Genomic DNA, 15,463 nt, shown 5'->3' with positions numbered 1-15,463 from the left:
ATTATTGAAAACATAAGACAAATTACATTTTCTTGATAAAGATTTTCAATTCATTCTACGTTCAAGTTCACGTGTCGGATTTAATGGATTTAAAAAAAAATGAAAAAAAAAAACTAGAATTTCAAATCATGCGCAGTTTATTTAGTAAGATATGTTTACCTATTGTTAGACTAGGATCATAAATACTTATACATTTTACGACATAAATTGAATAAAGTTATATATTTTTTAAATAAGCATAGTTACATTGTAAAACGGTTGAAATACCAGATTTTATGGACTTTGTTGAGTAGGTACATACCTGATTTAATAGGAAATATATTTTAAAATTTAAAGCCAAAGTATAATCATAAATAATGATTTATTATTATTTAATTATATAAATATACATATACCAACAATCACACAGTTGAAGACTGAAGGCGCCTTACGAATGTTGCCGCAGGTGTAATGTACGAGTACCTAGTTATGATTTACTTACATTATCTCTCATCTTTGCGGGTTCTTGGTTACATTCGAAGCAATAAAGCCCCAAAGATCGCATAAATTGATGATTTGATTACATATTCGTTACATAACTTTTAAATTTAAACTAGGTACCTGGTAAAAGTGAGGAGGGGTCGGGTGCAGTTTCTTGCCCAGCATGGCCAGCAGCCGCTGCACATGGAACGGCGCCCAGCACACGAAGAACGAGAGGGCGACAGCCACTGGGAAACAATACCTGGGTTACATTCTTAAATAAATATATACATTATATACAAACCAAACCCGGTAATTCGAATTTAAAAGTCCACTGAGAATCCTCGAAAACTTTTTGATAAGAAAGCATCGCTTGAAGAGCCCTTTCTGTTGAGCCGCCAAAAATCTTGAATCAGATATATTCCTCTATATTTTATGTATCTTCAGAGTAATAATCATAACTGTTGAGTATTGTATTAGAGTTTATTGCCGAGTCGCACGAGAAAAAAAAACCGGTCATAAAGCAGGCCATGCAGTGATTTAATGATGCCATAAAATTTGATCTGGGTCAGTTTATGACTTGTGACTTACTTTATATGACACGACAAATAATGTCCAATACATGTCAACATAATCAATACCAAATTATTATTATTTTTATATGACTTATGATCCGTGACTTTGTGTTCTTCTCTCCACAATTTTGATTTAAAATTATCCGATAAGAAATACTAAGCATCTAATTTTGTTAAAATCTATTTGTGGTTTTATTAAAATAAATGACTGCTATTATCAGCTAAACACTGCTGCGCAGTCTAGGAATCTGTGTAAAGGCTCAGCAAGTGCAATTTGATGATCATTTTAATCCACTAGTATTTACTACCTGCTTCCAGTCAAAAAAGCGGAAAGCAAAATCTGACGCCAATTTTAATAAAACACATGAAAAGTGAAATTAGATTATAATATAAATTTATGTTTTAAGTAAAATATGTCAACTCACCTAACATTCGGATGACCCTTCTCTGGGCTTTAGCGTTTCTGTACCGGCTGGGCGTCCCGGTCGCGTTGCGCTCCTGGCTGTCCACTGACGGTTTCTTTCCCTTGAGCACTGACGACGTGCGCAACTTCACCGCTATTAGCGCATACAGCACCGATATAATCGTCATAGGTAGTACGAAGAAAAATAAACTGGACATTATAAAAACATGATGAACCCCTTCTCCCTTCACGGTGCAGGCAACAGTCTTATAATTCTTTATATAAGATATCTCTAGTCCGAATTGTAACGCTTGCGGCACTGCAGTGACCACAGCAGCAACCCAAATCGCTATAATGAATCGTATTATTCTGGACAGCTTCGTCATGGTGTGTGACATGAACGGGCGGCAGATGGCGATGTATCGCTCGACGGTAAAGGCAGTAATGGTCAGTACGGTCGCGTTGGCTGCCATCTCCGACGCCAGTCCCAGCGCAACGCAGTGCCCTTCTCCCAAGGGATATTCTCCTGGATTCCACATCTTATACAGTTCGATGGGTAGTCCACATATGAGCAAAATTAAATCTGATATGGCCAGGGAAAATAGATAAAAATTTGTAGCGGTGTGCATCGATCTATTGCGGGAAATCACGACGCACGTGCTTATGTTACCCAGCACACCAGCTATGAATATCAAGGCGTAGGCCACGCTCACTGGGATTATAATGCTCAATGATTCCAGCTCGGGAACAGGACTCGTCGTCGAGGAGTTATATGTAATGTATTCGAACAAAGCCTCTTCCGAGTAGTTATCCATGGCGGCTGCCAATCATACAGCATCTACCTGTCGACAAGAAAAACCTGTTTTAGTAAATATACTACCGACTGACCCTACATTAATTTGAGAATTCGGTAAAAAATCCAATCAATGTAGGAAACATTGATTGCTTGTTTTTATAAATATTGAATGAGCTTATGCGTAAATCCTTATGTTTTATATTTTATTTAACTACTTCGTGTGTCTATACACGAAGTTCGAGAACAGAGTTTCTTATACATTTATTTTTATTAAAGATATTGTTAAGTATTGATTAAGTATTAATAAGATTGTTTGATCTGGCACAACTGACTATTAGAAACTGCAAACAGGCAAGTTTAGATAGGACGAGTGGACGACGAGTACGTCTACAGAACGTCTGGGCCCGCGGTAGAACTAAAAATCGAGCGAAAATATGTTAAATTTTATTATCACTTTTTTCAACTACCTAGGAATTAATTTCGAATAAAATACGTGTTTATTATTTTAGTACCTTTTAAATGTTAAAGCAGCAATTTTATTAATTAAAATTCCAGCTGATATGGCAATTCGACGATTCGAAAAAAATATTCTGCCTTCAGCCATAATTTTATCGTGATGATCACGTCACCGGCAACCCCAAAGCTGCAAAGCCGGGGTCGCCTGATATATCACACGTCGCGTGACCTTTCTTTAAGGGGGAGAATGACCTCGATAGACTCCATATAACCCGACACTAGAAACGGATTTATGGAGGATTCCAAATCTCCTCGCTTTCGATGATTCTTTTTCTTCGATTTCGTCACGGTCGTCCCCATTCCATTACCAAATGTTATGTCAGCCATTTACAATGTTTCAACTCCACGCATACGGAATAAGCTAAAACATTCATAATTTTAAAAAATGTGCGCGCTTGTTTTATAACGTTTCATGAATGCTGGTCAGAAAAGTTGGTATCTAATTAAGCTATGGTTTCGTTAAATATCAGATACCCAATAAAACTTTATCACTCAGGTTCAAGAAATGAAAAATGTTAAACTTTCAGTTGGCTCTTATAAAACTATAAAATTCTCCCAAATGTTTTCCACTAAACATACAAAACTTTAACCAAAGCACAAGAATCGATATTACTAAGCCAAAAATTTATACACTGCCGAAAGATTCATATTTCCTGGTATCGAAAATAAAATATTTCTCAAATAACATTGCCTTTAATCCTAAGATAAAAATACTTTGAGATCACTTACGTAAGATCTCTTTTTCTGCACAGACTTTGTTTTTATTATCTACTCGGTTAAATGTGATAGTTTTGGCGTCAATGTCAAATAATTATCGGCTCATCGATAATATTTACCTTCTAAGAAAATAAAACTAGTGCTAGCGAATTCGTTTGCTAATCTGTATTCAAATTCGATTCACGTGATAAGAGGATATAGGCAGGTATCTACTATATTTTTATTTGTTACTACTTATATAACAAAATACCTAACTCTAAAATAAAAAAAAATCAAAAGAGAAAATGACTAAAAAGGCTCAGCTATATAGTGTTACCCAGATAAGTAACAGCTGTTACTTCCGACTGGAAGAGACCTATAGGTACGGGCTATAACTAAGTAAAACAAAATAAGGTAATGTGTTTGAATAGCCGTAAGAATTTACTATTTAGATGATCTTAACATTCAAATAATAAATTCTGCTAGGACAGGTCTTATGATAGATTTGTAGATCGGTCCTTTAAGATCCGAATGTTTGGGTCGCAAATGACACCAATTAGCTCCTGCCACTTTGCCCGCGCAGCAGCTATCCTAGATTTAATTAGATAAAGTACCTAAAAGAGCATACCTATTTGAATAAAAATCTTCTTAGAGCGTAGCTATAGAAAAATAACGTGACTTAATTATTTTAAGTAAAGTCAGAGCCAGAAACTCAGAAGATAATGAAATCGAAGAAAATACAATTTTCCAACTTCTTACCATAATGGAATTAACTTTAATGTTGCCAGGAAGGGAGGCAAGTTTCCACTCCATTGGGATACAATTTCGTAATAGATAGATGTGAGTAATCTGAATTTTATGAATATTTTACCTTGTTTACGTCAATAAAGTTTTCTTTAGGATATATATTTTTTTAATATTTTTCTACAGAGTTTGATAAATAACTGACTTTCGCCTACAATGTGCATACATACGCTACACAAATCCTGCTTTGATTTTTAAACCTTTGACAATGTGAACTTTGGGAAACATAGGTACTAGCGGCAATAAAAATTAGTAGCACTAAAATGTATTCCCCATGAAGCCTACGTATTACGAATTTTCATTGATATCAATCCAGTAGAACTTGCGTGTGCGTTATCCTTACACAAAAATTAAACTTACACATTCATAATATTAGTAAGATTAGTAATAAAATAGGACTGCTGCACTTGAAGCTCCCTGTACCCCCATTGAAACTAAAGAGCGACCCAGTTTGTAACTACTAGGTATTCCTCGTGAACTTGTCCACATCATACAAGAATAAAAACTATCAAAGCAAACAGGATAATTATATTTAGAAAATAATAATTAGAAAGTAGGTAGAAAATTTTACATGTTGCGCGAAGTTGCCATCGAAAACCGGTAAGCCGTTTTCGATTTACATTTTTCGATTTACAAGAACATATAAAGGTTTAAACAAGGAAATAAAATAAGCGTAATCCTCACTGTTTAGATTTCTCTGCATCCTTACCTAATTCACCTAAACGAATTTAATCTTTATGTATTTAGGTATACGATGAGAAACTCCATGGTTAAATCCGCAATCCGAGCAGTAGAAAACGGCGCGTACCAATTAATTCACATTTAATATTCGTCTGAAAATGCGCTTTTGTTGGTTTTATTTTACGACAGTCCGCTTACTGCTATTTATATCACGTTGCGGAACTCACTAACAAACTCATTGGCCTCGGCATTTGCTGTGTGGATTGTATCGCTAATAGTTGCCTGCTGCTTCCCAAGTTCAGAGGGGATGCTGGGACAGCGATTCTTAAAGTGGGAGTTAAGTTTAAAGTTTCTCAAAACCTAAAGGTTCCGTGGTGACATCATCCGCCTATTTATTTCGTAGCTGCACTAATAAATCAACAAAACTATTTTACTCTTCGAATATTAAAATTAAGTATGAAGTATAAATTCTGTAATTATTTGAAAGGAAGTTCCATGGAATGGCAATTGGTGGATCTTAAAAGTTCAAGAACCCCTCAATTGTACCCACATTTATATTAGGGCGCGATGTCCTTGGACTGAATCGAGCTTTAGCAGACAATACAGCTCATCGCTCCATCCTACGCGACGACCATAGATGTGTTTATGGCCAGTATTTTTCCCGATTATCCCCAAAAGTCCGGCCCAAATTCATCTATTAGTTGGGTTTACGCCAGACTTTTGGTTACTGGGGGCAATACTATCCCTATCTGTCGTCTTTTTCCTGTTACAAACAGTCTAATAAGTACCTATTTTTATCTGGGGCTTCTTATTTTGAAAGTTTGTTCCTTATCCATAACAGTTTTCTATTCCCTATAGGTACCTAATATTGCTTTGAGATAGAATTTTCACTGAAATTGAAAACAAATGTAGTGTGGCCCACGGTACTCTTGAGTTTTCCGGCGGGTTTACAATTTTTTTATTTCTATACTTTTATAACAATGCTTTGCAAAAGCATCAACATCGTCACCATCGTATATTGTAAAAGAGGAAGTGTTTGTAAGTTTATATATAGGATCTTCGGAACTACTTTATAATGGTTTATTCCTAGCAAGCATCTACACAAAGATATGCAAACCTATAATAATTATTTTGTAATAATGTTTGTAAGTTGTATTTGTACTCGAGTTGAATAAAAATTATTCTTATTTTACTTAACATTCATCACTATGAAACTAAATCATTCCTCAATTACTATCTGGGATGTAAATCTAGGGTTAGCTTAGGTACAGTTAATTACATCTCACATTTACAAATCGTGCTGAGAAAAACTACGAAACCCCAGAAAAAAAAAACATCGCCCGCTTTTAATGTAATTATTTCCTCCAATACTACTAAATCCAATTCTGTAGCCATTGCATCCGGAGAAATATAGGGATTTATTTAAATACTCTTTTAGCTCTTTTTTTCTCGTCTGCGCAACCGGGCAATTATTTTTCTTTTTTTGTTGATTTATGACGCAAACCGAAGTGTAAAATTTTATCGGTGTGTTCTTTTTTGGCTAAATTATAAAGTGACGAAGGGTAACATTTTAGTAAATATACTATATGAATTATTCATGAGAAGCTGACATCAAATCAGCCCGAGTACAGGTTTGGACACTCGGGACAGGCGAACAGATTGCGGGGAATAACCACAATCGCACGTGCGACAGTCATCTGCGGTACTTGTTTTATGGTATATAAGAACTCTTCCTTACCATAAAAGAAGTCCCGCAGACTAGGCGCTACTGTCGCTGCATAGAACAATATTGCCTATCTAGTTATTGATAAGTTCCTCATATTGCCACGGGCCTTCTTTCGTTGTACAGTCTCTATTATGGGAATCATATAGCGCATAAAACTTAGAATAGAACATAATTTATCTTAAAGAACTACAACGATTTGAACTTAAAACTTTCTGCAAAACAAATACTTAGTATAGGTAAGTAATTTTGGATTAAAAGCTTTTTGTCTGCGTAAATCTAATTACATCGACTCGTTGGAATCCGGATAAACCCTGCGAGGTTTGTATAACAACATAACAGCATATGGCCTATGTTTGTTAGGAATATATTAAATGTAAAAGGATTTCATAAATTACTAGCTGCGCCCAGGACTCCGCTCCGTTCAATTCAGGTATAAAAGGTATCCCAGGGATAAAAATATTTGTATCCCAGGGATAAAAAGTTTATGTGGTCATGCATCTTTCAAACTTTCGTATTTATAATATTAGTCTGGTGACCTTTCGTTGTTTGGATATCTCTCGTGAATTTTATTTTAAAATGTCCGTTTCCTATATTATATTTGAATATTCATCAGTCAAACCGTTCATAATTTGTAATTGAGTGATGTTACAATCTAACAGTGTTTAGATGTAGATTCTTTATGTAAGAGAGATATATATATATACACGAACTTCTTGCAACATTCACGCTAAATTTATACACCTGGGTTTATTTTTTGGAACTCAAACTTTATGGGAAAGATCGATCTGTCGATGACATCATAAGGGGATACGGCTAGTACGTTTAGGCAAGTCTAAATATCGTGCGAAAAATGGGCATAGTTTTTCTTACATCTTGAGAAACACTTTGATTTATTGATATGATTATTTCACTGATGAATCTTTAATTGTGTGATTTTTCAAGAGTCTATTAAAGTTATATGAAAACTTATATTATATCTTTATATACATTATTATTTTACAGATAAATGGTATCTAAGTTCTGGTATAAAAAGTTATATTATATTGGTATATTCACGCCTAAGTAAATTTGAATGTAGCGGAGGAACAGAGAAATCACTTATATTATTCAGGTTTCTGTGCGAAAAAAAAATATTTTATCCGAAAAAGTAAATATATCTCGATGGCTTCTTTTATTTTTATCTCGTGGTTATCCCTATCCATATCATTTGTAAATTCTCATAATGTAACTATAACCTAAACAAGATCTGAGTTCCTAAGGCTTTTCCCAGATTTCCGGAGAAGCAAAGCCTAACTAACTTAACACACATACAACATTTAATTATAAGTACATATCTCGACCTCAAGTATTATTATCAGTGTGAAATTAATAAAAATGTAACTAGTTAGTCTAGTAATTTTCTTTTGTTTAATTAATCACGAAATAGTTAAAATGGAAGTCCTATTTTAAAATGGAAAATCTGCTGGACAAAGTACTTTACTGTTCTTATTTATGGCTTATGAATTGTATGTGAAATAGTTTTTACTATGAATGGACTTTCCACGCCTACACAGCATAGCAGACTTTATTGTGTTATCGCTGGGAAACTCAATATCCGGCAGGGTGCATTTTTGACAAAAATATGACAAAACAATTTTCGAATAAAGCCTGTGCAAGTGGTCACGGCGCCACCTTTTATTGCTTGTGTCTGTAATCAAATATTTCAACTTTAATTAAACCTATGACAAATATTGTACGTCAGCCAGTAAAAAAATAAGTTTTTTACAAACACAAACACAATCTTTTATTGTTGTCAGAGAGATTTTATTGTATTCAATGTGTGACAAAAAATCATTTACGTGGTGGTACACCGTTATGGGGTTCTCAAGACTGGAGCAGTACCTGGATGCACCGTCAGGTTATGCTTATCATATTAATGGATTATCATCAAAACTAAACTTATGTACAAAATTTCAGATCTATCGGTTGAAGATATTTGCCTCGAAATTGAGTGCCAAGGTTCCACCCGAGTAGACATATGGAATTAGGGACATACAAAGATACATTACAAGTTAAATCAAATTTTGTAAAATACATTTACTTACTTCCTTCACTAGAAGGTATAAAAGTATGCTAGTAACAGAAAATATTCTGGGCACATTTTAAAATATAAACACTTCGCATAAAAATTATACAAAGAATTACTATAGTTAACGTGTAACAATCAGGTGTGACCTCGAGTCAGTTCTGCAGGGATTTATTTAATCCAGACCCACACAGTCACTCGAGTGATAATACAGTGGACTTGCCGGACCCATCTCTTCACACTCGATGGCAAAACCACCTCGCTTTTATATATCGTAATACATAAAATACCCCGTGTATTTTATTTTATTTTACACGGGTTACTGGTATCAAAACAAGCTACTTTTATTATATGACTTGTAGTGATTCGTAGTTTTTTTTTCATATAAAAAATACAATCTAATTTGCGATTCTACACATCTTAATTCTATGTAATAGCCAAGCAACACAAGACAGTGCAGTAACGTTATGTAGTGGAATCGAACATAGAGTTAACGTTTTATAGAAACGACATTAATTTTTTTTTTGTATTTATTACGTTAAGACAAAAGTCGTAGAATTAAAGATGTTAGTCTCTATGTATCTTATGCGCCTTTGGAAGGTTATGCGTTAGATACAGTAGCCCTGTATAAATAAAATAAAATGGAGCCAGAATGTAGCACATAAAAGGACGTAACCCCATTGAATTCGCCCTCGTTGTGTTTGATTAGTCCACAGGGAAGGACTCCGGCTTAGAGATAGGCTGGTCTTATATAAATATTTTTCATAGATAAAAGCGAAATTTTAAAAAAATATTCGTGTTATCTTTTGTTACACATATTTCATAATAAGTGTGTGCTTTCGTTTGAAAAATTATACAAGATTAACATGTAAGAATATATAATTTAAAAAACAATGAATAAATAATGTAGTCTAGTTAAGGTCTACATCTACAAATAAAATAAATAGGAACTTTAGTCAAAATTAATATATCCCCCCGAGTAGGAATGATAAACAAGATTGCGTAATAATATTCCTACTCAATTCGAAAACACCTCCTCCGCAGGGGAATCCCTTTAATTACAGAATTCTGGGAAAAATAATCTTAGTGATTTATACTTCTGAACGTTATTAGTTTGTATGTCGGTTACCAACCCAAAGAATTTAAAAAAAAATCCAGTCTGACGAGAGGACACATGACAACGCCAAATTCAAACCGGAGAATGGCTTTACGTACTTTACGCCCTGTATTTTACTTCTATCCCAAAAAGTCCGGCGCAAACCCAACTTAGAGATGAGTTTGAGCCACCTTTTTTGGGAGTAAACAAAGAAAACACTGAGCCAGACCCCAGAAAATAGTCTCAGTCATTGATGGGTTTACATCAATGTCTGAGACTATTTTCTGGGATTTTCCAAAATGATTTTTATACATATATAGTAGATTTCATTTCAATATGCGATTACGCCGAAATATCCTTCGTCTGGGCAAAACTTCGGGTGACAAATTACAAACAATAAGTATCTATCTATTTATATTCGTTCCAATTTTCTGATCCAAGTATAGCGTAAGAGAAAATTCGTTTCACCACAGGATACCAATCAGTAAGTAGTTTACTTTTGGCATATGCCGTAATTGAAACGAGTACAGCTGCTTGATGGTGAGATAATTTCATCACGGTAGAAAAGCCCCTGACCTGACATCTCATGTACCTACTGGTGGGTCAATTTTATTCAATTCAAATTTAGTTGCTGTACTACAGATAAGACCGCGGTATCATTCGGGATTTAGGAAGCCCTTAGAAGAAACGTCGCAGTATTTATCATTATTCCACTTCCGAGATCATAAAGCTAACCTTCTATTCTATGAAAGAATAATATACTCAATAACTAAAACTTATCAATAAGTATGTATGTACACGACAACAAAAAAGATTCCACTACAAAACATAACTTTTAACTAAGGGCGAGATCTGAGTACTTAATCAACTTGCAATAAAACCTACCGTTATTTTAAAACAAAGGGCATAAAACCAAATGGAACGTTTTTACGATTGTGTAAGGGACCCAGTGGTTTTCAACCGGCAGGTCGCAAGCCGCCGCTGCCAAGTTTGCGGCTGAATGGACGGCCAGATGGCCATCTCCTTCCGTCATTACCCAATGAAGAGAAATTAATGAAACTTTTATTTCCCTAAGTAATTATTATCGAAATTGGAAATTCAATGTTTTATTTAAAATAATGTTTTAAACTCCAGTTGTTTTTTACTACTTGTACGTAATCTAGACTCACATACAGTGTGTAACAGTTCGTAAAAATTGGTTGACTATTATTATTCATTGTTTTTCTAAGAGTTTTTGGCGCGGGAGCAGGGCGACGATGGCACGTGGTGCAATAGTTTTAGTTTTAGTTGCTCTGGTCTCTGTGACTGCGGCGAAGAAACTCAGACCATAGAGCACGTCAAACAAAGGTACCGTCGGCTTTTATATTCAGACCAGAAGAACTATACCAATTAACACTGATAAAACCCTAAATGGGGATCTTTTCTTTTTTTTTGAATTTTAATACTATGTTCCTATTAATGAATTTATTTAAATGAATAGACGCCTTGAGATAAAATAAATATGAACTTCAAAAACGACAAATTTTGAAAACCACTGTTCAATCCAGTCAGGTGTACGGCGACAACAAAACACTGCCTATTACATCACGCCTTCCCCACAAAGTAACATCAGTCCATCTATTTTAAGGACTCTAACAAACAAGAACTCGTAAAAACAACACCTGTATAAATTTTAGTTTGTAATTTTTAACTCATGATTAGTTTGCTCGAAACCCCGCTCCAGTGGCAAGTTCAGAATAACCTAGGTAGTATGTGTCATTCCAATTACCTTTATTCAGTGAATGTATAAATCAATTTGGCAATCTCATAATCATTATATTCCATCCATCCCAAACTTTAGTATTTTAGTAGGTAAAGGAGCTTTCATCTACATTTTATTTCATAACTTTCGACGACCTCCATGGCGTAGCATCGATCTCGATCAGCACGCTCATCCGCCACCCGGAGAAGAATTACGACATGACGACTGAGTGAACTAAGCATCACATTGGAATTCAACTCAAAGAAAAGAAATCATGTGGGTATGAGTTACGAAACCCTGAAAATTGCATTGTGCCTATTATCCCCTCGACAAAAGATTCCCGCACGACAAGCCCCGACACTGCCAGACATTGTGATCGACATCAAGGCACTCAATCAGAAGTAATAAATCGCAGGAACCGCATCACACCTGCAAACATTTCCGTGTGACGCCCGTTGCAAGTGCACTTTGTAATGTAATGAGGTGATGGCTTAGTAGATACTAGCGACCCGCCCCTGATTCGCACAATATTATTATTACATATAAAACTTCCTCTTCCACCACTCTATCTTTTAAAAATATTATTATAATTTGTTTTTATTAAATTCTATCTCTATAAAGTATGTCAAATAGCTATTTCATTAGGTAAACATTAAAAACCAATTTTAGTAATTTTTAGTACCTATAACAAGTTATATTGAAAAAATACTGGCTAATCAATATTAGTTTATGTCGATTGTTACATTGAAAGTAAATGATATTTTATTCGATATATGTATAGCTAACACATCTTGCATCTTTGCGCAAACTACAAAGGAGGAGCCATAAAATACTGATCACCTTTTGTTTTCCTGATGACCCTATAAAACACAGACATTAGCCTCTAATTATTCAGCTGCACAATTGCATGGCATGCTTGTTTTTTAATGTTGAACTGTTCATTGGAAAACGATAAAATTTCAATCACTTATTCATTATGCTGAAGGCGTAGCGCGTAATCTCTCAAGAAAAATAACATCATTATTCAATGATATGACTAAGTAACACTAAGTAAGTATGCAAAAAATCTATTTCTGAGGTCTTTTTACAGATTTACCTTTTAGAAAAGCACTTAAGAGCATTGTCAAAGGATTACTTTCAAAGATTTTGTTTTTACTCAAGAGCAAAGAGGAAGACAAAATACTTATCTAATTACAGGTTTTGTAAAAAAAAGTTCCTGCTAAGTATTATCGTGCCATGTGCATGTGTTTGACACCTGATTTTCTATTTTTTATATCCATCCATACTAAAACGACGTAATTAAGTTCGATAAACATATTTACTATTGGACATTTTTCTAAGGATATACGGAGTGCAAGCATAGCATTTTGCTCAGTTTATGACTTTACTAATCGCTTATCGGCGGTAAAACGTACACCTAATTTATTAAGCACACATGCCTCAACGTTATTTTTCCTGACATGTTCTTATTATTTCGGAATGAACTTGAACAAGGCTATTCATATTCAATGGTCAAGTATTTTTTTGGAACCGGTTCACATGATCGTCAGACCGGCGGCAGCCGAAATTAAATTAATACAATCTTAACTATTTTGTTGTTTGTGCTGGTTTACTTATGTACATAAACATGTCTGATAAGGATGTTTCCGGACAATGACAACATTTTATTCTATTTTAGTTTAGTTGTCACATTATTCATTTGTCTCTCTAGATAATGAAGGACGGCATTGACATCACAAACTTAGGATCTATCCTATCCTATATATTTCCAAAGTACTTTCTATTTTATTAAAAACCTTTCAGAATATCGGATTTTATCTAATTTTCCTAAATGCTTTAAAAATAAAAAAAATTTCATATATACGCATCGCTTTCGCGAAACACCAAAATCTATATTCTTATATATTTTTCAATCAAACAAAGCATTATGAATCCTTTAAGCATAATTTACGTAATTTACGTAAGTAGTAGTTACGGAGTAAGTACTATATTTTTATTTCTAAATAAATAAAACTGACAGGAGTCAGTGTTAAAATGCCATAAGGCCAACATTATATAGGCGGCTCAATGTAACTAATTGAGGGTGAAAACTTTTTGAGGATTTTCATCTTTTTATTTTTTAATAACTTTGACACACCAATGTGATAGATTTGGTGCAGCTATCGCAACGTCATTAAGCATGCAAATTTTCCAAGGAATGTTAATAGCCGACGTCGATTCGATATAAATTGCCAAAGCCGGTTCATGCGAGATGGAAGGTGCGCGGCCCAGACTTGTCCTCGGAAAACCCGATCAATTTTAAGTGCAAATCAACCAAGTTTTTGTGTCACTCTGGCTCTATCTTTATTGACAGTTGCACTCGATTAATATTAACAATTTTCGTAAATTAAAAATACTAGGGTCTACTTTAATATTTTAAAATTAAGCTTGCTTAGATAGATAACTCGCCCGAGGAGGAAGCAGTCGAAACTTGGTCAACTCGACCGATATAATATGAAGCAAATTAAGTAATACATATTACGATGTAGGTACTTACTACTCGTGAATTCAATGCATAATAAACAGAACGTGCACAATCAGATGCAATGATTTGCCACGCAATAAAGTCACAAAATTGATTTAAGTATTTGAAACAATACATGAACAACAGCGTTCAAGAATTTGCTTGTTTACTTTTTTCAGATTTATATTTAAAAAACATATATACGTCATAATAATTTACATATGTAAAATTTATGACATAGATAAATCATAGGTTAAATATGGTTCATAGATGTATTAAAATTTAATATATCTATGATATGGTTGTACTTGAAAATGAAAATTTCGTATTCGAAGTAAACCACGAGTCCATACCCTTTTGACAGTTTTATATACATATATGTTATGATGAAACTCCGAAGTGCGCCTAGGCCTGGGTGAAGTCGGTCTCAGTTGATTAACCCAGGTGTAGCTTACTTATTTCGGGGTAGACCTGGGTTAAACCTAGGTCACACCTATCATTCCAGCTAGGTCACCTAGGTGCAGTCGGTCGCAGTTGGTTGGCTAACCTAACCATCGTAGCCTTATCCTCGGCTCCTTAATCACCATCTGCGACCGGTGTTATCATTCCGCAGCCACACTTCACGGTTAGCCGTATATAATATATAGGTATATCAGATACACTTATCTTAGTTATATAGGTTCATAATCATGAAACTTGTAGTTCATAATATACTAGAGAAAGTTTAATAATATGAAGTTCTTCCCTATCTCCTCAACCGCATTATATAATAACAAACAGGTGTCTATACTAGACACATAATTTTGAGACCCTGTACACAGATTGAATCAGCTTTGATACGTGCAAATGTTTGAGCCGAGTTTTGATGAATCAGTATTTCCCTTCGTGCGTATGTTGAATTCATGATAAGCTAATGTGAGTCAGCCCATGAAAACCTCATTTTCATGTGTGAACAATAGTGTTATTATATAAACCGAAGAATTTTTTTTTTTTTGTATTTTTTTTTTTCATTTCATATCTATGTAGAGAAAAAACTATTTTATAAATGAGTATACGTTCATTAGTCAGTTTTCTTAGCAATTTATCTTTTATTATACTTAGTAAGAGTGGGCTGCACCAAGTTTGACGTTAATTTTACACGCGCAGATCAACGTACAGTACGCCATTTTGTCTACTCGCCGATGGCGCGCTGGTTAAAGTCTATGCTAAAGTTTCCTTTTGAAAACAGCTACACCTTTTATTCCAATATAATGCCAGCTCTACACTATCGTCACACTCAGACACGTGTCGATGGGAATGTGTGAACATTGCGTAGTTAGTATAAGTGCTTTTATTTACCGCAATGAAAAACCAGCAATGTATACGGAATCGGCTAAAGTTTGGCAAACTTTTTGACGACAGA

At 34.6% G+C, this 15,463-nt stretch overlaps 1 protein-coding gene across 8 annotated transcripts in view; it reads right to left on the bottom strand.

Moving 5' to 3' along the window:
* Positions 1-15,463, bottom strand: part of LOC128676530 (pyrokinin-1 receptor-like) — a 45,349-nt gene that overhangs the window by 26,686 nt on the left and 3,200 nt on the right. For all 8 annotated transcript variants that reach the window (XR_008405421.1, XM_053756678.1, XM_053756675.1 and 5 more), the window contains exons 2-3: positions 1,460-2,279; positions 601-707 (exon numbers count right to left, since the gene is read on the bottom strand). Coding sequence is in view for 7 of the 8 variants with exons in the window: in XM_053756678.1 (XP_053612653.1) it covers positions 601-707; positions 1,460-2,252 (900 nt within the window). In the remaining variant the exon portion in view is untranslated. The remainder of the gene's footprint in view (positions 1-600; positions 708-1,459; positions 2,280-15,463) is intronic.

The sequence above is a fragment of the Plodia interpunctella genome, chromosome 16, assembly GCF_027563975.2.
Source record: "Plodia interpunctella isolate USDA-ARS_2022_Savannah chromosome 16, ilPloInte3.2, whole genome shotgun sequence".
NCBI classification, from domain to species: Eukaryota; Metazoa; Arthropoda; class Insecta; order Lepidoptera; family Pyralidae; genus Plodia; species Plodia interpunctella.
This window is presented reverse-complemented; position numbering and strand designations above follow the sequence as displayed.